The 25921-nt window shown below is 48.3% G+C and overlaps 1 protein-coding gene across 6 annotated transcripts in view; it reads right to left on the bottom strand.

Moving 5' to 3' along the window:
- The window catches only part of Ptpn3 (protein tyrosine phosphatase non-receptor type 3), a 140161-nt gene that overhangs the window by 36323 nt on the left and 77917 nt on the right, over window positions 1-25921 (bottom strand). For all 6 annotated transcript variants that reach the window (XM_047524599.1, XM_047524602.1, XM_047524600.1 and 3 more), the window contains 9 exons: window positions 24278-24322; window positions 20755-20807; window positions 15585-15705; window positions 14420-14507; window positions 12453-12541; window positions 8475-8538; window positions 7057-7229; window positions 3349-3483; window positions 505-681 (listed from right to left, as the gene is read on the bottom strand). In XM_047524599.1, coding sequence (XP_047380555.1) covers window positions 505-681; window positions 3349-3483; window positions 7057-7229; window positions 8475-8538; window positions 12453-12541; window positions 14420-14507; window positions 15585-15705; window positions 20755-20807; window positions 24278-24322 — 945 coding nt within the window. The remainder of the gene's footprint in view (window positions 1-504; window positions 682-3348; window positions 3484-7056; window positions 7230-8474; window positions 8539-12452; window positions 12542-14419; window positions 14508-15584; window positions 15706-20754; window positions 20808-24277; window positions 24323-25921) is intronic.

Here is a 25921-nt window from a genome sequence, read left to right as displayed (position 1 = left end):
TGACAATCAGGGAGGTTCCAGGATGCTTTTTGCCTTCAGACTTTTACTTAAAAAGAAAACAAAATCCCTCAGGACGTGCTCTTATTCTGAGAAGGCTTTCAGGGGTAAGTACTTTCCCAGTGATTCACAGTCACGGCGAAGCTCACTCTAAAGAAGCTGTAGTTCACACAGCCCTGGAGTCTGCCTCTGCAGCATGGAATGAGTTAACCTGAGCTTTGCTCATAAACTAGAGGGGACTGCGAGAGACTGACAGGTACGTGGAGAGGAGGTCTCTGTCACAGATGAAAAGCAGCGTGAGCGCCACGCCCCAGGCACACAGGTTGCCTCCCTGTGCAGACGGGCTGCTCTGACTTATGATCTCATCCTGGCAGAGTGTCCTTGGGAGCTGGCTGCAGCCACCAGCAAAAGGCAACCTGGACCTGGGCGAATTCCTCAACATCCAAAAAAAAAAAAAAAATAGCCAAGAAGCAGACACAGAGAAAGGAAAGGCCATAGGATTCTTACTCTCGGTGTGGGCTGCGGTTCTGGGAAACTTCTGAATCGCTGTCTTTGGGAGACAGGGAGCCCTTGTAGGTGTAAAACACGTCTTCGGTTTCGGTAATGTATGTCATCTCATTCGCCAGGTTATCTGCAGAGGAGTGGCGGGGCTTTCGGATTTCATGCCGGAGACGAGGACTTCGCCTGGGTGGGGAGAGGTTAAGTTCAAAGCACTGAAAACAAATGCAACCTAGAGGTTTGACCAGACGTGATGCTGGGGTATCATGTGCTGGCCCTGCTAAGGAGGCCTTGGCTGACGCGGCTAGAAAGTCAGAGCCAGGTACCTTATTACTGCACTGGTGGAATTCACTGGGTGACGCAGATCCCTGCACTCTCGGCCAAACGGTGTGCCTAGAACCCCAGTCTCAGCCTGACAGATCGGTAGGAGAGGTCGGCTTACGTCCTTTGGTCAATGACTGCTGACCTAGGGTGCTATTCTTTCAGAACTCGAGTTCTCAAGACATCACGCTGACTGCCAATCAGAAGATTTCCCCCATCAATTTGAACAATGTAAATAAAAAGTGTAGACGCCAAAGTGTATTACTTGGCAAAACTGAAATCTTATTTCGGCTATGTCCTTTTGGGTAAATTCCGCTTGATCCCAGAAGGGAATGTTTGCTTTTTAAACTACCTCTCCCTTATGAGACACACGTTAGCAGATGGACATGCAAATGCTGCCCTCCAACAGCAGCAGTAACCAAGGGACCTTAGGCAAGTCCCTCGACCCAGGAGCCTCAGCTGCACGACAGGCTCCTAAGAATGAGCCAAAGGGGGCACCTTCCTCAGAACGCTGGGTGAGCCCCTCGGCATCCGCTCCTGCAGTAGGAAACCCTGCACACGCTCTCCTGCTCACGGCATTTCGTCTTCCCTTTGTTAGCTGTTTCTCCCTGGCACGTCTGGACCTCTGTGACTTGCAATCTCCCTGGGTCCAGATAATCAATGGTGCTGTGTCCACTGCATAAGTGAAAAGGCCCCGGTGACGCTCTTAGGAGGGGACCTATAATTAGCAGCAAGAGCTGCAGGCCACGAGTGTGGTGACATCCAGCCCTGCTGTTCTGGACCCCACCCAGGGCTCTCCGGTTCCTGGCACTGCTGCCAAAGACAGTTCCAGATAAAGGAAGCTGCTACTTTATAGCATGAATTGACCCCTTTAGGATCCTGGAAGATTAAAAAAGTTTAAATCTTGGAAAACAAGACACAAATCTATTCGTCCAGTCATGATTTGATACTGAAAATGATCTTTATCCCTGCTCAGGGCCTCTGGCCCCCAGCAGAGGGTCCTTACCCCACAGGCCCTGTACAGCAGCCTCTCTCTCCCTGGCTCTTCCCCAGTTTCCTTTTGTCCCAGGAAATCCTGGCTCAGGAACACACAGGTGCTCCTGTCTTTACAGCCACACTGTTAATTCCAAGTGGAGCTGGGGGGCAGCTCCCCCTCTTGCTGATGCCCGGCCTTTTTGGAGACATGCACAAAAATGGGCTGATATCTTTGGGTGGCCATTACAGTAAAAGAACAGTAGCAGAAAAATTCTACCTGGCCCTTTTGAAATAAAATCTTACAAGGCAAACTCAAAAAAAATTGCTTATAGGAACATAAAATTACTCTTTGTGGTAATTTTTATAACCCTTTTACAGATGAGTAAACTGAGATCAGAAAGGTTAAAAAAATAAACTTGTTAATTAACAGAAGAGTTAAAATCTGAGTTTGGGTCTTTCAGTTGCAAACCCAAATGACATATGTCCTTCCTTTTCCTCGTCCCCTACAGTGCTAGGGATGGAACCCAGGGCTCTGGGCATGCTGGCAAGTGCTCTACCACTAGCCACACCCCGACCCCATGCATGTCCCTCCTTTTAAGCTGCTGCACCCTTAAAAGTTAGCGGGGTCCCTCCCCAGGGGTGTTTGGTGCTGTTGCCGAGTAACACAGTCTCATGTCATTTACATCATGTACTTTTGTTGGCTTTTCCTGAAGTTTATCTTGTGTGGTATTAATGGGAAGTGTCAGATTAAATAAAGTTGTTCATGCTACTTCACCACAGGACTTCTCAGAGCATTTAATGTGCGGATGTAGACTGTGATTTTAAGAGGGCATTTCAGCAGGTGGCAGCTTCCAAATTTATTAAGACCAAATTCATAGCCGGGCACAGTGGTGCACGCCTGTTATCCCAGCGGCTCTGGAGGTTGAGGCAGGAGGATTGCAAGTTCAAAGTCAGCCTCAGCAAAAAAAACCAGGCGCTGAGCAACTCAGTGAGACCCTGTCTCTAAATAAAATACAAAATAGGGCTGGGGATGTGGCTCAGTGGTGGAGTGCCCCCGGGTTCAATTCCTGGTACCCTGCTCCAAAAAAGACCAAATTTGTTTAAAAAAAAAAAAAAAACAATTGAGTAGGAGGAATAACTTCTAAAATTCTAGTATAGTAGGATAACTGTGGTTGACAACAATTGTATATTTCAAGAAAAATAGTAGAGAGGATTTTGCATGTTCCCAACACAAAGAAATGATAAATATTTTGAGGTAGACATGTCAGTTGTCCTGATCTGATTATTACACATTGTACACCTGGGCCAGAATATCACACTGTGCCCCATAACATGTGCAATTATGCTAACTTAAACATTTCTTAAAAATTTAAAGAACATTTCAACATTACAGGCTATGGAAAATGTTTAGCTAGACTTGTACACTTCAGGAAAACAGTTATTTCTACAACAGCCCAAAATGTACCTAGAGACTCTGACTGCAGGCCATCTGTGCTCAGGAATTTATAGGCTGAAAGAGAACGTGTCTGTTGGTGGGTGGCACAAAGGAGGACATACCAGTTGGGGGTGATAGGAGGGGACCGGGAAGGCAGGCTCTTGGTTTCTAGATGCTCCACTGATAAGGACCTCCGCATGGCTGGGTTCCACACCATCCCTCCAATCACCTTTTTGCAATATTGGTTATTTACAGACCTGAAAAATCAGATGGAGGTTCACTTTCCACACTGACATAGCCAGCAAGAAAGCAAGCACAGCACAGTGAATCAGAGTCTCCCCAAGCCCCTGCCCTGACAGACAGCTGGCTCAACACCTGGGTGACATCAACCAGGTCCCCAAGAGCAGAGCTGGACTGGCCTTAAGAGGGTCTCTCCATCCTGGCTTCTCCTTACGGTATTTCTTTTGGTGAAAATGTGTTTGTGTTTCTACTATTTTAAGCTACCTGGTTACTTCCAGAATCTGACCAAACCTTACCAGATTAGAAGGAATGCCGGGATAGCACAGAAGCAGAGTTCAAGTAACTTCGAGGGATTCTCACTTTACTCACACTGGCAGGAGTGAAAATATTAACCATCCCTCCAGATGCTCTTTGTCACCCTAGCTGGCAGAGACTGTCACTGTAAATCACTGGTAACTGACAGAGAACCTAAGGATATACTTAGAAAGTATAATTTCAGGTCATGTTCTCTGAAGGTTACTTCCGAATTTTATTTATATATAGTGAATTTAAATCTTGGAGAATGAATTATTTGAGAGAATAGTTTGAAGCTCATTTAGGGCTAACACTTTCAGTTCTGGTATTGTAAATTTTAAACTACATTTTGATGTCTTAGGAAAACATTATACATATTTCCTTGTGGCCTAAAACCAACCCACCAATAAAAACACAGACAGACAAAACCAAACTCCCCCTAGAATGTCACTTACTAAGTTACAATAACAAATGCCACTGTCGCCCTGACGGGAGCACTCATAGTGCCATCACGAGAAGACTGGTCTACATCAGAAAACATGTGACCACAAAAACAAGGTGAGCAAGCTGCATGATTCCCAGGATTAACATATCAGATCCCTGACGCATGCGTCACAGGTAACAGGTGGATACGTGTTCCATTGTTCTGTAAGTTTGGAAAATGCCAAACAAGTTTCTTTATGTGAAAATTTCAGAGGACCCAGGGCACAAATGTGTAGATTTATCTTCAGGGGTGGGCAAACCACGTCACCCCTCTAAGCCTCAGTTTCCTCATCTGTGAAGTAGATGGAGGTGACGAGAACTGAAAGGCATAGCATGCTGAAGCCAGTCCTGGGCTGAAGGACAGCCAACTTGTCCCCCACCCCAGGACCCAAGGGACCCCTTGGTGATTAAAGATGGTTGTTAGTTCTCTGACTCTGCCTCAGGCTGTCTGACTGCTTTAATTGACAAAGGCACTTGCCAGTTCCAGGTCTCAGCCTTGGGAGGATTCAAAGGTTCTGCCTTTGGCTCTTGGAACTTTGAGCCTCGAAGAAGAAATTCAACTGCCCAGCTGTAGAGTCTACATGGAGAGGCTGAGAGGACTGGATGAGCTCAGTCCACCAATCATTCCATTGAGATACCAGGCATGGGTTGAATGAGTAGCTCAAAAGACACCAGGCTATGGAGAGAAACTTCTTGGACCCACCAAATCAATCTAGCCTCCAGCTATGACATTCCTGTCTCTACCACATGGAGCAGAAGAGTCTTTGGTCCAAGCTCTCCTTCAATTCCTGTCCCACCACATCTTAAAATACAATAGAATGGTGTTGCTTTAAGCCACCGAAATAGGGGCAGTTTATGTCACAGGAGATCATCAGAACCCAGCCCCCTGTGAGGAGTTTTTGCAGAGGAAGAAACTGAAGTACCAAACTAAAACCCAAGTGGCACAGGGAGGATTTAAACCTGGCTGCCCATCCGTGGAACATGCTGTCCAGGCCCTCACAATGACACCTCCCATCTGGCCTGGAGGGTCAGGTCCCACCTAAGTCAAGACTATGTTCCAGTATATTCTGATCTGGAAGAAAACTGCTTCATTCTAATTAACTCATGAAAAGTCACGACAGTTTCCAGAGGCCACACATTGACCAGTCCCGAATTGTATACCATCTCAGTGACCTTCCTACACAGCAAGATCACCGGCTCTGCTGCTATCCCAAAGCAGTGTCACCCGTGGTCACACCACAGGCCTACTCTCTCCACTACCTTCTTATACTAAGTAGCCTGGTCACGAGAGCTGATTTTCCTTCTCCTTTAGCGCCTCCATCGGTAAGTCTGCAGTGTCTCGGCACCTCACCGAAACCCTCTCAGAGCTTACTGGCACCCTGCTTCTGGGCACACTCAAGAAACTGTTTTATCTTACAAAATCAAGGACCACCAAGGGCTGCTGCTGTGCCTGCTGGGTTCCCGGGGGCTCCTGCTAAGTGATATTGGGCCTTGGGACTCAGTGCTACTCCCTCCATGGAAGTCCCCAGTGAGGACAGCAGGACCCAGTGCTGGGCACGGGGCCCACAGCCGTGCAGCTGCCGGGGCTGCCAGACCTGCTGCCAGAGAGCAGCAGCAGGTGGGCCCCTGCAAGCAGCGGGGCTGCGCAGGTGCCCGGATCCTGTGCTGGCCTGAGTGCAGCTCTCACCCAGCGGCCTCGCTGGCCAGAGGGGCCATGCGGGAAGCAGGGCTTGGGCTTCCATGTGGCATCCTCAGTGTGCGCTGGCTCGACACCTAGAAGTGCCACCAATAAATCCTTCCAGGGCTTGTCAGTGATAGCCAGTGAGTGAGTAGAATGCTAGACAGTACCCTGGGAGCTAAAAACTTTAAAAACACATGAGCTCTTGGTTCATGGAAACCGAGAGAGAGCCTTTAGCATCCCTGATACCAAAAGAAAACGTCCACTTACTGAATCTGTTTCCAGTGACTATCGGATAACAGGAAAGTCCTGGAACACCTGATGCAGTTCCACGTCAGGTACCGGCTCAGACACGAGCCTCATTTAGGAACAGTCACATGACAACAAATCACAGAAACTCCAAGAACCAACGATCAATTTAGAAATTCTAAGAATAACTTGGTAAACAATTTCTGCTGCCTCTTATACTTAGAACAAAGAAACAGAACAAAATAAACTGCATGGTTATTTTTAGAGACTAAATACATTTTAATCTAAATTTTAAAATTTCAGATATACATATGACTTATATATAAATTTCTCTTACCTTACTAGTCATTAAAAATTCTGAATATGATTCCCATGGATAATAAGACCTACCTCATAGGACAGCTGCCAGAATGAACTATAACTAGATATGTGCCTGGCACAAAGTAAACACTAGGTAACTGTCACTGTAACTACTAATATTTTGTAATCATTATAGGAAATAAATTCCAAAGTCACTTGGCTCTGGAAGCCTTTACTTCTGTTCATTCATTTTTATGAATATTTGTGGGAGAGGCTGGCTTGGTGGCCTCAGCTCGGAATGCCCAACATGCTGCACCAGACTGACACTCAGAGCCCTTTACTGGACAGGGTGCGGGGGGCGGCTGCACTTTCTGGTTGCTTGGGACCTCTGAGGACAGCACAGCTGAGGGGCCAGGAACAAACCCTGGGCATGGGCAGAGACACCGCTGCCCCCAAGACTCCTCAGCCCAGGGTTCAAGATCCAGTGTCTGGGCTCCAGGGCACAGCGTTCCCACCTCTGCCCAATGGTGACTAGACATGTTGACATTTCCATCTAGTGTGGACACTGCCCCTAAAGCATACTCACTTTTTGGGGTTCCTGGAGCCCAGAGTCCAGTACTGAGGCAGAACATTCTTTTCCTGAGGTAGTAATTTCTTTGCTTGAAAGAACGTATGGTGCTCGACACACGATTTCCACAAGTTTTTGCAAGATCGGTAATTTAGCATGTTGAAGGCCACGATATGTTCCCTGGATTCGGTCTGGGAGGAAAAAATGGTCAAGATTTCATCTGCATAGATGAAGGTCTTAGAAGTGCTTTAGCCCCACTGGGGGCAACCAGGGAAGAAGCAAGAGACAGTGTCACAGGAACGTTCTAGAGCAGGACTGCTCACCCTCTTTGTGAATGCTGTGATAAAGCTGGCCAGAACCCGCCCTTCATCCGTGGGCCTCCAGCAACGCTCATGTCAAGTCTGCTTACGTTTTGAGGTTGGATATATTTGGGGCCACCGTCTGACATGCTCCTTTTAAAATTCAGCTCTGGGAACATCTCTGTCCCGAGGAAATACTCTTTCACCCACTAGACAACAGCAACTTCACAACCCGGGGCTCCTCCACCTGCTTCCCACGGGGAGTGAAGCCCAGCACTGCCCAGCACTGCGGCACCGAAAGCATTTTAATCCCTGGCTCTGCTTTCACTCTGCGTGGGTTTAGGTTTTCTGGATTCTTATGCATTTTGGTGCCACTCTGCGACTTGCACTGGGGGGGTCAGGTGGCCCAGATTCTAGTCCTCATTGGCTCTGAGCCTGAATGCTCCCTTAGAAATAAGGGTTCGTGGCTGTGTGGGGCCATTTTAAGGACATATTATCTTTGAAAAATTGAGAAATGGACATAATGACAGCAGGTGGCACATATGAATCATAACGAGACAGAGTGTGGTGTGGAAAGCGCAGGCAGCCCGGACTCCTAAGGATCCTTTCGAATTTAGCACCCCCCCACCCTGGCAGTGGGTCTCAGCTTCCTCACCACTGAACCCACGTCTCCTGCTGGTGGAAGCCGTTATTCAGGGTGCTATCAGCCTCCTCCCAGAAGACACGACACGAGCCGTGCTCTAAACACATCAAGGGAAGGGTGGGGCCCTGCGGACGGTTCCTGCTTCTGTGTGGGCTCTGGCGGCTGCTCTGACTGTGCTTCCCATTTCATCCTCGCCGACCCTGAGAAGCAGGCTTTACTGAATTTTGGGCTGGGGAGGTTACAAGCCTGCCCGGAGGGTGAGGGAAAGAAGTATAATTGGAACCCGCCACCTCTGACTTCAGAGCAAGTTCACTCTCAGACCGGAGAAGCAGAGGCTTCTGGAGAGCACAGCTAGACCCTCCAGACCCCAGCGCCACCATGCCACGCTGTTCTGTCCCTGTCACATAAATGGCCAATGGCCTCCAACCCCTGAAGAACTAAGGGCTGAAGTAACTTCAAAACACAGGAAGCAAAGCAGTGCAGACACAACTCACCTGTTTTTGTCGCTGATGTATAAAGAACTTTTTCCTTTTGAAAGAAATTTTGAGAATGTTCACCCTGCAAAAAGTAAAACAAAACACACAAAAAATAAAACTAAATGCAAAATAACGTAAACATCGGGGATCAGCCAGTGGCAGCTGACCCCCTTCAGGACGTGTCCTCTAGTCCGCCATCCTGCTGCAGGGGGCTCCCGGCTTCCTGGTGCACACTTCACGGCGAGCAGCGGCCGCCTGTTGCCTCCGCCAGACGCCAAGGCGCTGACCGAGCTGGGTCTCACACAGAGCCACCGGATTGTGATGTAGCTTTCAAATAACAAGCATGGGCCTTGCGCTCTCATTGCTGTGAGCTTCTTTTGTGACACTACAGCCCTGCAGAGCTGGTGGACACGTGGGGGAGACAGCTGAGGGCAGTGTGGAGCAGCAGCAGGACAGGCCTGGGTCAGCGTCCCAGTTCCCTTACTTAATAGCCACGTGTCAGGCAGCCTCTCTATCACATGCACGTACAGAATTAAAGACATCGGTAACAGAATATATTTTTATATACCAGGCCAGTGTGAAGAACTTTACAAATATCCCCTCCGTTTACTCTTGCAACAAACCTGAAAAGTACATATTGGTATACTGTACCCAGTTTTCAGATGAGGAAACTGAGGCTCAGAGACATTGCCGAGGTGCTCAAGATCATTTGAGAGGAATGCTGGGAGCCAGGATCTGCACCCAGCACTTACCCATGCTCTTGGGTAACCCATGCCCTACAATGTGAAGAGCCCCCTGCACGGTGGCAGTAACACTACCTCACAAAGTGATCTTGTGGGGGTTCAAGAGGATTAAGCACGTCAAGACCCGAGTATGATGCTTGACACATAGGCCTTCAATGCTTGCTCCTTTCATTAAAACTGGTTAAAGAATTCATTTTTTTAAAAAATCAGTATCATTCACTCATATTACACTACTATAATCCACACAAGGAATGCCCACGTCCTCACTAGAATCTACTTGGTAATATTTTGGGGAATCAGAATTCTGTGACTCTCTAGAATCATATGAAGACCTAGGTAGAGCATTCTCGAGCAGAGAGGCTGGGTGGGTAGAGTGGAAGTTCATACATGTGACATTTATTCAGCTGAATCAGCAGTATGTGGCCTACCTCCATTACATACTGAGTACTCATGCACAATCTGTTGTGCAGATGTACTTGTTTGACAAGTGCATTTCTGGGGTACCTGAGGGCTAATCATCAAAGACCAGAGGTGTTAGGTTCACGACTTTTGAGGTGCTCATCTTAGCCTGAGAAACACCTGCCTCCACCTCCCCGGTCTCCTTCCGCACTCCTGTTTTCCAGGAGTCTGGATACCCGACTCGTGAGCCTCTGCCGTCTAACCGTGCCTCGCTCAGCCCACGGGAATCTGTGGACATCTAGCTCCCCCAGGGCCTTCGCGGATAGGGGACCCTGCTGATCCTGATTTCTGCACTTGACAGCATCCTCTCCCAGAGCAAATCTCATGAAGTGCAGACACGATCTTTGGCATTTCCAGGCTGAAGTCCCTACAGTGGTTCCCTTCCCTACTGTCCTTTGTCCATTCATAGGGAAGAAAAAATATGTACAAAGGGCCTAGATGTATGAAGTGCCCTGGCAAGCCCTGGGCACGGAGGGAACATGACCGTGGGCAGCGTCATCGGGAGACTGAGAGTCTTCTGAAGGACACCTGTGCCAAATAAACACGGATGCAGATAACTACACGTGCACTTGAGTGTGAACTGTAAAGGCCTACTCTAAGTCACGGTCAGTGTGACCACGAGTGGGAAAGCCCAGAGCCTCGTCACTGAGAATGGCCCACACGCTTCTGTGGCCCCGAGGCCTTCCCAGCCAGGCCTCTCCCCCACCACTCCCCACATCCACGCTGTGCTCCCGCCTCCCCTGGACTCACAGCACGTTCCTGTGTTTCTGTACCCACAGGCACACTGCACCTTCCCTCGAGAGTTTATTCCGTGGGGCCAACGCCCATTTGGTTGAGTGTTCACGTGTGTGGGCTCAGCCTCCTGGCTGTCTTGGAGGGGCAGGGACAGACCTCAACAGAATCCAGCTGGAGCTTGAGAGGTAAGAGAAGTACAGGAAGGTCTGCAGGTGAGCCTCGGAGCTGGCAGGGTGTCAGTGTCTTATGTCCCATAAAGCCCCTGCCTGTAGGGCTTTAAAAGGTTCAGCTGGAGACAGAGCTGGACCCAGTGGCTTCTGGTCTGAGGCTTTTGGGGAAGCCCCCAGCATCAGGAAGGAACGCCAGCCCTGTGCCTACCACACAGTCCTGGTCCTGGGCAGGTTGGAGAGCTGCCCAGGCTACATCTCAGCTAGGGAGCCAAGACTAGGTCTCCTGCTTCCTTTGGGGGGATTGTAACAAGACAAAGGGAAAGGAAGGCGGGGAGAAGATCCCACTGTTCGTTTTACTGATTTTGTTGTGAAACTGGATAGGGCTGACGTGTTTTCCTTTTGAAACACAGATACACTACAACACTGAGAGCCAGTGTCTGTAAGTATATATCCTATTTAAGAACTTTCCCACAAATGTAATTTTTAGGGGTGGGACAAGTATACAGGTACGGCGTGTGATTCTGGGTGTAAATTTCAATGGTATCAGGTGTCAGCAGTTGACCCCCAACAAGGGCTCGCTTCTTTGTGCCTCAGTTTCCTCTTCCATGAAAACAGGGCTAACAACAGTGCTTACTCCAGGTTTAAGAGATAAAGTTCACAGCAACCCGACTTGAACACAGTAGGCACCCGTAATGATGACTGTCCTTATTATCATTTCCAATTATACAAACTTCTAGGTTTTTTTTTCCCTGTCATAGATGATGCTCTGATGAACATGTTTAGGTCCCAATTAGCAAGGCTCTGCTGCCAGGATGAGAAGCGGATTTAGAAGCCAGGGTCGAGTTTGGCGTGGTACAGACCTGGCACGCACACCGTCTCACTTTTCCCTAATTTCCTTCCCCTTCTTCCCCTGCTGTGCTTCTGCTGCTGTACCTCCTGCGGCCTGCAGCGCGCACTCCCTCAGACCCCGGGGCAAGTCGCCCCCACGCTGCAGGCCACCATACCACCCTCCATGAAGATGACATCATTCTGCTAGGTCCCCTTAAGAAAGCTTCCCATCACCTGGTACATCAGGCTCAAGCTTCTCTCCAAAATGCCGATGGATATCCTGACACAGCCCCTCCTCTCTGTGCTTTCGCGTCCCTGATGTCACTGACCCACGCATGGACAATGGCTCATGAAAATATCAGTATTTGTCCTGACTTGTTAAAGAAAAAGGCCACATTTCACACAATTTTTATTACAGTATTTTGGATTTTCGTGTGTTTTATGGTACTAGGGACTGAACCTCGGAGCTGTAGCCCTTTTTATTTTTGAGACAGGATCTTGCTGAGTTGCCCAGAATGTCCTCGAAGTTTTGATCCTCCTACCTCAACCTCCTGAGCAGCTGGATTCCAGTAGTGCAGCATCACACTTGGCTTCTACAGTGTATTAATGTGATTGTTCTATGGTATTATTAGTTGTTAAGCTCTTACTGTGCCTGATTTATAAATTAAACTTCATCACAGGTACGTACATACAAGGAGAAACCCACAGCATATACAGGATTAGGCACTCTCTGCAGTTCCAGGTACCCTGGGAATCTTGGAAGGTACCCCCTGCAGATGCAGAGGGATGGGAAGGCTTTCTGAACTCAGACCCTCCTCATGTTGTTTATCCACTCTTTCCGCAGAGTATCCCAGACCACAGAATGACCAGGAGGGCAGGCTAATGAAAACCAAACTCTCCATTTCCCAGGTTTATTAAATTTAGATCAAATTTAGAGGTCTGAGGTTAAAATTTGGGGGAAAATCTCTACTCCTCCTTCAGAAATAAAAGTATAAAGTTACTTTTGTTCAGCATATTTTTAAAGCATGATTCAGACAATAATTAGAACTGTTTTCACTTACCAAGGATAGAAACTTGTGCAAATGTATTTTCGGTACACAGCAATGCCCGCCGAAGCAATTCCAATCATTAGATCTAAATTATGCAGATCCTGTAAAAAATGAAGATCTCAGATTTGCAGTGTGTTATAGTCCTGCTTTATGCCCACCAGTAACTTGGAAGCACCCACGCTTTTATAAATAGCAATATGTATAAGCCACAAAGGGGAAAATGTTACTGAAAACAGGCAAAAATCCCCACTTAACAGCTACTTGAGATCTGAGGACTTAGCACCAAATTCTTCCACCATGAACACCTAGTTTAGAAAGTTACCAGAATCACTTAAATAGACAGTCAGTTCTAAATTTTCAAATTAGCATTTGACAGCCACATTAAAATCCGAAAGGCCTCTCTCTGCAGGATTTATACAATCTCAGCTCCCATTAGTGAAAAGGTTTTTGCTATTATGATATGATGAGGAAAAATCACAAGTGAAGAACTGATTCTAAATCCAATTAAGAAATAAGTGTTGCTTACAAGTCCAATACAACAGACATTTACTAAGAACATTTACAGAGTGCCAGGCACACCACAGTCCATGGAGACCCTGGAGAAGGGAAGCACTATAAGCTCTTTTAAATCCATCAGAAGACAAGCAAATCAAACAAAAAATAATTATAGATGGCCCCTCCCTTGATTCACGTACTTCTGTTCCTCATCGTATACCTGAGACTGTAGACAGGGAGTTTCCGTCGGATACGACTGAGCATGCACCTTTGGTCTGCCACTTGCCAGACATGTTGTTTGGGGCCCAGAAGAGCTTTGATTTTTACTTTTTGAACACGAAAGATTACAGAACCCACGTGGAAGCGTTTTGATAGGCTAACACCAGAGAATTTGAGAAGGAACAGGGCTTAGCGTGAGGAGTCTAGGATGGGTTTGGCAAGTGGTAGACATGATAAATGCTCATTCCCTTTGGCTGTGGGACAAATCGTTTGCGAGCAGCAATATGAACAAAGGGAGTTAGAGAAACCGGACAGGGAGAGCGGTTCTGATGTGGCGGAGAGGCCAGAGAGCACTCCTCCAGATGGCAGCCTGACTGAAATCATGTGCTTTGAGCAAAGCCAGATTTGCATAATGAAGAACCGGGTTGCATTTAAACATGACACCTGCGATCACCATTTGGAGAAAAGAACAAATCAGCAAATGAAATAAAAATTGAGTGAACAAGGAGATGAAGGGTCCATGGAAGTCAAGGACTGGTCCCAAATCTCCCGGGTCTACATCTTTTGGTAGGTACCGCAACCCTGCCACACGGACGGCTACTGTCCATCAAGTTCCTGTGGCCAACACCACACTCCCCAGCTCCCCTGGCAGAGGTATGGCCCAGGACCAGTGCTAGCAGGGCACTCTGAGCAGAGCAGATGGAACCCAGGGTCTCATGATACATCCCCAGTCCTTTTATTATGAGATGAGGTCTCGCTAAGTTGCTGAGGGTGGACTTGAAATTGAGACCCCCCCACTCCAGTCTCCTGAGTGGCTGGGATGACAGGTGAGCACCGCCACGCCTGGCTCCACCACAGCTTTTTAAAGAACTGTCTGAGCAACTAGCTCTCATCTGAGCAGTGGTTGAGTGAAGTGGCAGAAAGCTTAACTCATTAAATTATCCTTCGGAAAATGGACTTATACATATTTTCTGCCTGTTTAATCATAATATAGTCTTAGAAAAATCACAAGTTTCTAGTCCCCTGACCTCTCTCTTTGGGGAAAAGTCTTCCAATATAATGGCAACCACGAACAAAGCAAGATAAGCGACTGGCAGAGCTCACCGCGACTGAATAAGCCTCTGAATATCTTTAAAAAGGACTTCTGTTATAAATGGGAAAGGAACAATTTCATCAAGGAATTTTTCAAACTTGTACAATTTAAAATTTAAAAAAAAATTTTTTTTTTTTTTTCCCTGAAGCAAAACACCGCGGAGGATACGTACTCTGCCGCCGTGCAGCTCCACTCCGTAGAAGTCGAGGGTCCGGGCTATGTTGATGTAGCAGGATTCGGCTTCCGACTGCTTCAGCCCACTACAGGAGAGAGGAGGCAAGTTCACCGGACAGGCAGGAGCACTAACTCCACCTTTAAAAGTCAAATAACTCTCGAGGATTCGGTAACGTGCCTCTAAGCTTATGAAATGCCTTACACGACCACCCTCAGACGACCTAACCCTAACTTCTGTGGAAGCAGGTTTCCTTCTTGTCCGTTGGATCTGACTGCGTCCAGCCGCTCTTGACTCTGCAACGCTCCCCGTGCAGGGGGCTCCAGGTCCTCAGCTGCAGGGGCCATCACCTTTCATGGTTCCAGCCCTGATCTTTCCAGGTTGCTCAATTCCCAGGTAATCTTGACATCTTTCTGCCTTTGTCTATTCTTTCAGCAGTGGCCTCAAACTTCAAATGCCACTGGCCCTGTGCTATTTTCGGATGCTGACTTCTGCCAGAGGAGCAATTCTGGGAGAGCAGGCTGGCAGTGCCTTCTTAGAAGGGACACTGGTTGCTTGCCCTTTGTTTTTATGGCCTTCCCAAGAAGTGAGCAGTCGGTCCCCTGAGAGCTAGCCTCCTGGGGCAGCGTGGCCCTTGCCTGGCAGGAGCTGAACTGCAGCCACGGGGCTTGGAGTCAAGTGGAGAAGGGGAAGAGCTGGCCCCAGGTCGCTGCAGGAGACTGAAAGCAGCTTCCATGAGGTGAATTCATGAACGTCCAGCCGGTCAGTACTTTCTGGACACCTGTCTACTCAACAACACCTGAAGGAATGGCCTGATCTATTAAACAGGGTAAGGCTTAAAGGATTGCCAGGTAGGGTCAATCTGTGGGACAATCAGATTCCAAAGCGGGTGTTTCCTTTAAGAATTAGTCGATGTCAACGATATCCTGAAAAGGAACACAGCGGCCGCCAGTCTCCTGCTCCACCAGCTGGATTTTATACTGCACAGAAATGCTGGTCATGCCCAATGTATCTGCCACCATCATAGCACAGAGGTTCAAAAGCCCCCGACATCTTCAGAGAGGATCATGAGCAAAAGGAAGGGGAGTGTGCATCAAAGAGAAGGGGACGCAATGTCTGAAAATACCTGACCCGGGCGCCCAAAGTAGGCCAGCGCGCCCCTCACCTGTGCTGCTCATGCAGCGACTCGACCTTGGTGAGAAAGTCATCGCTTTGATCTGGTATAAACTGGCTGTCCGCAAGGTAACCTGGATGATGTACGGAGGAATTGAAGTCTCCAAAATGGGCTATGAAGACAGAATGAGGGGAAAGCTGGAATTAGTTTTGCCTTTTCAGGACGGTCTGCGTTTACAAGCATCTACAGTGCCGTGAGGAAATGCTCATCAGAAACACTCCTCTGATGAGTTCCGCCACCGCGTCCACTGCGGCTTCTCCAGCTCCAGACTCCACGCTGCCTATGTGACCCCTCGCCGCCTATGTGAACCCTCGCCAGGGCCGAGCGCCGTCACACACAGTCACTTGATTCTCACTCCCCACGAGGACACCGAGGGTGCCGGGAGACCGTGTTGGAATCTTGGTCCTATCCAGACCTCGAGCCTCCTCCACCCTGTGGTCAGCGCTGAGGTTGCACTCACACCCCTGGACAAGGCAAGAGAAGGGATGCCTCCCGTCAGGCTCTGAGCAGACTGTCGCAGCCCGAGGTTACTGTGACACTGGATCAACCGGCTCTAAGAAATGGGTTGGGGCAGAAGAGAGATCATGCTAAACTGACTCACCCCCAGAATATGCCCAGAGGCCATGGGGACGGGGGGTGGATACAGGTGGGACTACAAGTCAGAGCCCACACAAGGCTAGTGGCAGGATTCCAAGGGAGAAGGTCACATTTTAAGGGCAGGGGTGGGGGAGATACATAGGGAAGAGGAGGGGGGCCTTACGGAAGGATTTCCAGATTAACCCCTGTCCCGTGATACTTCTCTCTGAAACGCTGCACCACTGTCTGCAGACATGAAGTGCTGTCTATGTGCAAGATACTCCCCAAGGGTCGTTCTGTGCCCAGTTGGTACAAATACACATGGCTGCCCTGAGGTCTCAAACCATGTGGCCATGTGGACTCCTGTTGAAGAGTCCAGGGAAAAGGACCAGGGTCAGGACCCGAGGACATCCCGTTCCCTTCTCCAGACGGCGTTTCTATTTCCATAAAAGCAGGAGGATGGTAGGGCACTTTCCCAACACGTGGGAGGCCCAGCAGCACCACCACCACAACAGCAAAGACGGGAGAAGCCGGCTCGAGCTCTGAGGAGTAACTGGCCTCATTCATGCCTTGTTTTCTTGAGTGACTATTATATTTATAGGAACCACCGAGACACCTGGACACAGGGTACCCAGTGAGAAAAGCACGAGCATCTCCTACCCAAACCCTTCAGGTTAAGGGGGAAGAAACAGGTTCAGAAAGGAGAATGGATCTACTCCTATCACAGGGCCACTTGTCAGCAGGGTCAAGACCAGAACCCAGGGACTGGAGGCCCTCTGTTTGTGCCCTAATGTTCCACCTGCCTTCCTGTCAGGTCAGCAAGCTGACACCTCAAAAGACCAACTAAATGCTGCAAATGACTTTCCTGAGCCTGAAAGCAGAATCCTATTTAATATTCCTCTGTTGGTTTCATTAGTTCATGGAGATCCTCCTGAAGGGCTTGGTCATCCATCGCATCAGCACAGAGTCCCAACCCCAGTGCCCGTGTGCAGACATGAACTGCAAGGCTCTCTCCCTTAGTCAAGTCACTGAAAAACCTTCTGAACTTAAAAACACGACCAGTGAACCTCCCTGTCGGGTAGTTTTTCCTTGAACTCTTAAGCAGCTACTCTGTACAAAGCTCTGTTAACCACTAGGGGGAGACAAGGTTAAACGGCCACACAAACATTTGCAAACACTGGGTGGTTTCCACCTGATTTCAGTGACGTCATCCCACTCGATTCCGAGAACCCAGAACTGGGCAGTGCTTCTATCCCCATCAAACAGGTAAAGAGACTGAGGCTGAAAGAAGGCACCTGCCACTGCTGCGTGGCCACTAATTGGGAGCCTAGACTTGACCACCATTCCTCCTCCTATCTGCCTACTTACACTACATGCCTCAGAGTAAAGTTTTCCTGTTTGTAGGAAGGCAACACGTGCAAAAGTTAATTATAGCAGAAAGAAAAGGAAGTAAGTGCTTATGTGCAAAATACCCTGGCTTTCAAGTTTCACATTTGTTTTGGCCAACCAAAAATATGCAGGTACACTTTACTTTATGCAGCAAAGACAAGGATCTAGCCCAGGTGTCCGAGGTGCAGTGTTTCAAGCTATCAAGTAGCTCTGCTGGGGAAGTCCTTTACCTGCTGTTTCAACTCCCGCTTGCTCCCAGAGGCTCTTTTTGGGCTCATTCCGGGGATGCTTTTCTAGACTCCCTCCCTCTCCCGCAAGCAGGACGGGAGCATCATCTGAGCAAACATCACTGGGTCCTTGCCTGCCTCACTGACAGGATAGGAGCCCTGGGCGAACGCAGCGGGCTTTCTCCTTCCTGAGGCTGGGACAGAGTCTGCACAAGGCAGAGGCTCTGAGGACATTATGGAATAAATAAGTAGTTCCAAAAACTTCATTCCTTGTGCCTCATAAACCCTTGACAGACTACCAGCTATCTTCCATCTAAGTGTCTCTGTGGGTACTTAACCTACAGATCATTTTACTTAAAAAAAAAAAAAGTGCTTTTGGTTAGCTAATCACTGGTGGGACTTAAATATAAGTTACCCGTCTTGGAACAAGTCAGCAAAACCTATCAGATAAAACGTAGGCATAACTTTTTGGATCTGGTAATTTTATATCCAAGAGTTAATCTTATAGAAAGGTACATACAAGTATGCAGATATATGTATTTATTTACTGAAGGTGGAGGAATATAAAGAGCTTGTACTTAAAACTGCTTGTCTGACAACCCATGATTTTATTAGCATAGCAGTATTGTTAATATTTCTGCTGAAGCCAGGATGTATTTTTTTAGGTCTGATAACTTTCTTTAGCCCTCATTTTATTAGTCTTTTGTGTGGGGAGTGGGGTGGGGGTGCTGCCTATGGAAGGTTGGAACAGGATGCTTTCAATGTAGTTCTTAAATTTTACTCTAAATGGAATTGAATGCTTACCACAGGCAATATTTCAGACAGCTTTCTTCTGAGAAGACATGAAAATATAGTAAGAACTGACACTTGGCCAGGTGCCAGGGACTGCTCTACGAGCTTTATGTACATACACAGTCATTTGTTTTATCTTCACAACCTGTGCAGTAGATGTTCCCATGCCCCCATTTGACAAGTGAAGAGACTGAGGCCTGGCGAGCTCAAGGTCACACAGGATAAGTGGAAGAGCCATGACAGATAATCCAGCTTCAGGCCATGTTCTGACTCACTCAGTGATGGTCGAACCATAAAAAACGTTTAGCTAGACCACCTTTGCGTGTGTTTTTTAATGGCAACTGAGCAGACATACTGCAAATTGTTACAATCACTACTGTCACCTCCATGTAATGCGTGAGAGACCCAAGGTTCAGAGTGGTAATACCATGTAAGCGGCAAATGGAGTACGCAGGATGTCAGTGGAGTGACTGTCTCTAATATCCCTGTCTCTCAAGTCTGGAGCTCTAGCTGTGAACACCCAACTGGCACTGTGACGTAAAAGAGGTTGGTTTCCTCAGCTGGTCCACCCTGCAGAGGTGGGTCTGCAAAATTTAGAGACCCACGACAGTACAGGCTGACAGATTGCTGCGTCACTTGCTATACGGATACAACATGCCGGGTCTGCTCCAGACGTACTGCAGGGAGAGGGGAAGTTTCAAATCCACCCAAGGCCACCGGGAAAGCTCTGAGTGTCCCACTCATGGAGGGGGAGATGTGAGTGAGATGGAGACCAGGGCCGGATCTTGTCTTATAGTAAGTAGGCTTGCTGTTTGCCTAAAGGCAGGAAGTTGCCCCTGATGGCCTCTTCCCCAACTTCCTGGCTCTGTGTAGGTGGGCAGGTGAGCTGCAGGCCCAGCTACCTTGTTCTTCACCTCTCTTATTTCAGTGCTTTGTGGCTAGGGGAGGAGGCAGACTTGGGGCTACCACAGCAACCCAGTAACCTTCTTTTGCTATTTTGCTTCTTCCGAGCCTAGAACAGGGTGAATAATTTGGCCAGTGCTTGCTCTGAGACCTGACCATCTTGCTCCCTAACTGCCTAACATGCAGTCAGCTGAGGGAGTAAGAGGCCAAGATAGTTTGGGGCTTATGGCAAAGGCAGAGGAGATTTCTTAAGTCTGGGGCTACCTATCACACACTCTGCAGTCATATGCCAGTGTACCGTACTGGAATCACACAGCTACCTAACTATAAAGTGATATTTTGTTATTCAAATGACTACGTACTCTTTTCACTGTGTAAACCCACCCTCTACCACAGGACCTGACATGGAATACATGCTCAATAAAGTCGTGCTAATCAAACAAGTGGATTTCTACTTCAGCTTAAATCAGCCCTCATAGAAAATTCCATTTAGACTTTCTATCCAATATGGCAGCCACTAGCCATGTGTGGCTAGTCCAAATGGAGATGTAAGCATGAATTACAGACTGGTTTCCAAAGACAGTATGAAAAACAAATGTAAAATATCTCATTAATTATTTTTACATTGATTATATGTCAAAATGATAATGGATATGTTGGATATGTTGGGTTAAATAAAACATTAAAAAGTAATCTGTTTCACTTTACTAGAAAATTTAGGCCTACACGTGTGGTTCTTACAGCGTATCTCTACTGGACAGCACTGCTATAGACCAGTATATAACCTATTAGTTATAATGAAACTAAAAATAAATTCATAAGCTCTCAGCAGTGTTTCAGACAGGCACCAAGCATGCAGCAGGAGTGACTTCCAGCAAATTCCTTAACCTAGCTGGGTCTCGGTTTCCATGTTTATAAGAGATGACTGGTATAAATATTGTTCCACTGGGGTTTGTAAGGAGATCAAATCCAAATACCTGGGCAAAGGCTCTGGAAAATGCCATGTGTGATGGCTGTCTGCTGCTTTATGGGCTCCCTTTTGAGAGAACGTCATGCCAGAGCTCATCCGCTCCTTTCCCTACCCCTTTCCTTTATTCAACATTCCAAAGCTGGAGGAGCGCATAAGTCAGGGTACAAGTGGGACTCTCTGGACAGCCACAGATATGCTGTCCCTGGGGAAGAGAGACTTGGTCAAAGAGGAGGAGCTGGTGGCTTTCTCTGTACACTGCTCAGAGCAATCTGTCCCTCCATGCCACACTCCCTTGGTGACTTACATTGTACTGCATAGGATGCAAGAACCACCGCAGAGTTAAGAGGGCAGGTCAACCTGTCAGAAGAAAAACATCTTAGCAAAATCACAAGGACCAGTGGGGCCTGAAATGCTCATAGATCATAGGTCTTTCTTTTCTTGTATTAACCATGGAAGACAGCACGAATCATAACAAAGACAACTGTATGATACAAATCGATCTCAAAGGGGGAGATAAATATAACACACTAAAGATTTTTTAAATAAAAAGAATTTTGGAGGTTTAAAATAATATATATCATGGATACCAGGAAGCTAGAGGTTGGACACTGGCCAGCATGTTGGCTGGGTCGAGAAACATCAGACTCATCTCTGAGAAGAACAGTGAGGAACGTAAACTCTTACATCAACAGGCAGACTTCATATCTTTCTAGTAAAGACGTGAGACTTTCTGTAGGGCTCTGACTAAATTCCTGGGTTCTCGGCTACTCCCTTTCTGGAACTGTGACATCCTCTTACAAGGGAAAAGTGGAAAAGTATTTTGAATTTTAACACTTGTAATTCCTTCACTAACTGACTAATTACTTAAGTTTCCTGTATCTATTTACCCTCCTGAAGATCTACAGGGTTTAATGATCTGTTGGTCTGTCTTCCACCATCCACTAGAAATCCAGACTTGGGATGGACTTCTTATTTTCTTCTAAACTCATCGCCCTCCCAAATGCCCCACTTTTGCCCCTGACTCCACCTGTCAAGTTACATTTTGAATCCGGATTGCTCCTTTCCTCTGTTCACCTTTGACTCCATGATCTGTCTCCCTGGGAGCTCTGCCAGCAGACTTGGGGCAGATATCATTGCTGGGTGGGAGAATGGGCTGGGAAAGGGTGGGGTTGGAGGGATCTACTAAAGGGAGGCATCCTCAGGAGCAACCCTAAGAGACACTGGGACTTTAAAAGCATTTTCCCAGCAGCACAGTGGGAAGCAGAGGAAACATGCAGTTTCCATGGCAGCTCGTGAAGTTCCCCAGACATGAAACATCCCACCCTCTGACTGATCTGCTGGGCCCTCCAGGGGTTCCCCCTCACATCCACTGCATCCACTGCACTGCGCGCTGATCCCAAGGCTGCGTACAAAGGCAGCATTCCCTCTCAGAGGGCGCCCCCCATCTTCCCTCAAGCAACTCTGGCTTCCTGCTGGCACCTGTGAAGGTGTCTCCAAGTCCACAGCCACATCCCAGGGCTGCTCACCATCCAGTCATTCACCGGGAGGTCCAGAAGGCAGAGGGAGAGCAGACAGAAATGTGATAAGCATCAGCCATTCGCTCTCCTACCAAGAAGGACCTCACTGACATCTAGCCACTGTCCTTGCTAGAGGAAGAGCAGGTGAATGGACTTGGGGGTCACCTGAGGAGGAGGCTAAGGAGACTCAGTCTAAGTGGAAGCAACAATTCCACAAAGTCAGGACAAACATTTCCAAAACAATGGTGTCCAAAGCATACATTTAAGAACACCAAGAGCACTACTTTCAACCTTCTGCTTCTTTCCAGACAGATCTCTTTCTCTCAGGTGTTTGGGGCGGGTCTCCATCTGCTGAGTGAAGAGTTTGGACTGATGATCACCCCTCTTGGCAGGAAGGAAGGGGCCGAAGCCCGCAGTACTGCCAGTTCACAGTTCAGACACATCAGGGGATCCAACATCCCGAGAAACGCTAACTGCTCCTCCAAGCCTGTCAAGCACCCTGGCCAAAGAGCCTGATTCCCACCCGAGAAGTGTGGCAGCAGAGACCCTGTCCTTGGAGAGGGATGAGAGCCTCCTGATGAGGAAAGCCAGGGCTCTAAGCCAGAGGTGCTCCTCAACAGACGCCTACTGATTCACACAGGAACACCAAGGGGTGTTTTGCTTGGAGGAGGAAGCATGCAGACAAGCGCTGTCCAGCACCTGTGAGCGAGCCGAGAGCTGCTGAGGAGGCGGCCCTTGCCTCATCTCACTGCACAGTACAGGACCTGCTCCTAACAGGTACCAGCTAAGTATCTGTGGGAAGACAAAATGTGTAGGAGAGAGGGCAGAACCAGTCTCTGGCTGCACAGGTAGCCTGGGCCCCAGGAGAGGGGCAGGTGATCTTAAGATGCTCTGCCTCCCAGAAGAGTGAGCTCCCCACTACTGGAGTGACCAAGCAGGCGCCCCAAGGTCATAGGTTGTGCTGGCGAGGGGATGTGCTCCTACCTTGAGGAAAGGACAGGCCAAGTCACCAGGCAGGGTTCTGTAATTCTATGACCGATACACAGTCCACAGGTCTGGCCGCCCTCTCCTCAAGGAGGCTCCTGTTTCAAGCTGCCCCTGCCCTCCCATCTCCCCCACCGCAGCCCCAGACCTCTGGCTGGCAGGTCTGTGATGCTTCCTCCAGGACTGGCCACTCTTCCATCTAGACTGAACCGGGCTCCTTCCAGTCTGCCCTCGTGTGCACTGACGTGACCTGTGTAGGTGTGATTCTCGCCACATTCCTCCTGCTTTTAAAAACCTTCAGCTGCTCTCCTCTGTCGGGTGGATGCAAGATGCATGCCCATGTTTGACATGAAGAGTCCCCTCTGTTCTCGTGAAAGTTGCTGATGTGTGGTTTAAGCTGGGACTGTGTGTGAGGGGTGGGTTGGGGGTGGCTTCTTGCTGCCCAAGGAAATCCAGCTCCTCACTTCTCTACCCTCCCCAACCGTGGCTCACCCCAGCAATCCGCAAAGACTTTTCCAGCCCACACCAACAAAAGGAGCTCCTCAACGCCTGTGCCAGCTGCCGTCTCCACTGCCCAACCTGGTCCTAACTGCTTCATGGGCTCCTGTCTTGTTCCTCCAACCAGACTGTCAGCTCCCTCATGCTATAGCATGCCGGTGGCCTCTGATGACCCTTCTCTGCAGGAACCAAGCTAACAGGTGGACAGAGGGGGTGAGGAGAATGGGAGTAAGATGTGGCTGTTTCTACTTGTTTACCTGCTACAGTTTCTTTTAGAAGTCAAGAAAATACTAAGGATTTGGAGGAGGCAGCTCCGTGACCACTGGCTCGGAATTTCATCCCCCTTTCTGGGTTATTCTCGGATAGCTTCCAATCATTTAGATGGTCTGGATACACAAGAAGTGCTGAATCACAGGCAGATGCTTATGTCTAAGTAAAAACCTTCCCAGTGAGAAAATGAATCATCCAAGGAACCAGGGGCTGGAAGAGGACCTAAATTAGGCCTGACCTGCCTTCCTGAATGAAGTCCATTTTATATTCTGGGTCTCTCCCTCCCTTTTGAATTTCTCAGGTCTTTACCAGAAAGATAACTGTACCTTTGTAATAAAGCAGAAATAGCATGAAATGAAGTTCATCGCTCCCTTAGTTTCATTAAGCCAAGACTGAGTTGAAAACAGATGTCCAGAGCCTAATGTCACACAAGATGCTGTTTTTAACATTCAGTCTTTGCTCAGATTTAATATTGTTTTCAGAAATACACACTCATTAGATTAAAACCAGGAATTTGGCTAGTCTGGCAGGAAAAGAAAAATGCAAAATTCTCATTACCTTCCTTCACAAATATCCATCTTCAGTTGTAAGAAATACAAATGCCTACAAAACAATGACTTTCATTAATTCATACTCAAACTGAAATGAGCCAAAAAAAAGGGGGGGAGGGGGTTGATGCATCAAGAACAATATCTGTACAATAAAAAAATAAAATACATAAAAATACATTTTGACGTATTTGAATTGGCGTCGGGTATGGGATATCGGGTGCTACTCTGTGTACTGCAAAGCTGCCCCACTGGTAATGACTGCTCATGTTGGTGCCTTCGTCTTGATGGGCAGGGGGGCACTTCCAGTCAGTGCAGGTCACCCCAGGGGGCGTCGAGCAGGGATGGTGGAAGCGACCCTGGTACTGCTGCCAGAGGCGCCCCCACCCCCAGCCTGGGCCTTCCTAATCAGGCACTGGGACCCACAGCGTTCTGCACACGCAGCCCCCACACGCTGACGGGGCCACTGTTCCCAACACCACGCCAGCATTTGCACACCCACGTTCCCTCTGCATGAAGCTGCGAAGAGGAGGGGGGTCTGTGGAGACACTGCCTTGGCTCGGGTGCAAACACCCAGCTGGGCCTTTTCCTGTGTCCCAGGAACTGTGGGTGCTGGAGCAGAAGCATAAACATCGGTAAAGGAGAAGGTGCCAGCACTTCCAGGCTGCACCCGTCTGTGAGCGACCGGCAGCCTCAACCTCAAAAGCCTGGACCTGTTTTGCTGACAAGCTGTCACAAGCCCCTCAGCCTGTGAGTCTGTGCCACTGTCACAGATGGGAACAGGGAGGTCGAGAGCAGCACCGTGCAGGCCAGGCAGCACCCTGGAGACACTTATATTTAGGGATGCGCCACACATGTGACACTTGGCTGCCAGCTCCCACTCTTTTTTAAAACCCAGATTCAAATGGGATAGACATTCCAGGGTCTGGCCAAGATGACAAAAGGGAAACCTTGAAATCTAATATAGACAGGGCAGAAGTGCTCAGGGGCAGGAGAGCTCATTCTGGCAAAGTTAACAACGCACTCTCATATTCCTTTGATTTGATAAAGGTCCAAGGGGCTGGCGATTTGAGATGTGAATGCTTCGAACGGCACCCCGGCCTCAGAGCGGCAAAGTTCTGGGCTGTGTGCCTGGGACTCTAACCTTTCCCCTGATGACTCTGTGGCGTAGGTACCATCACCTCTACCATTTTTACTGATAAGAAAATTGAAGCTCAGATAGGATAAGATACGTCAGGTCAGCTCTGACTTATTTTAACCTAGAAACTCCTGAGAAAAATCTCAGTATGCAACCAATCTGTTACATGTTTTAACGACAGAAAGGCTTGGGGTCTATGTCATAACTGATGTTACTACTTTGATTATAATTATCACCACTACCCATAACGGGCAGAGCACCTAGCTGGTGTTCAGAGGCGGCACCGCACCATGCCGGCCGTGCCTCTGCAGTACTGGACTCCCCATCCTTCCCACCTAGGAGGACGGGATCAGTCCTTTCTAGCCCATTTCTATGTTTACCCAAGCTGACATTTAACCAGAATTAAGTGTTCTCTCCTCCTACAGTGCTACTGAGAGAAAGAAGGGAGGGGAGAGTTATAGACAGTCCACTGGCCAGGCTGGGCTTGTGCTGAAGAGCCCAGGAGTTAGTATGCCC

The sequence above is a fragment of the Sciurus carolinensis genome, chromosome 14, assembly GCF_902686445.1.
Source record: "Sciurus carolinensis chromosome 14, mSciCar1.2, whole genome shotgun sequence".
Taxonomy (NCBI): Eukaryota; Metazoa; Chordata; class Mammalia; order Rodentia; family Sciuridae; genus Sciurus; species Sciurus carolinensis.
Note: the sequence above shows the minus strand (reverse complement) of the source record. Positions and strands in the feature narration are given on the sequence as shown.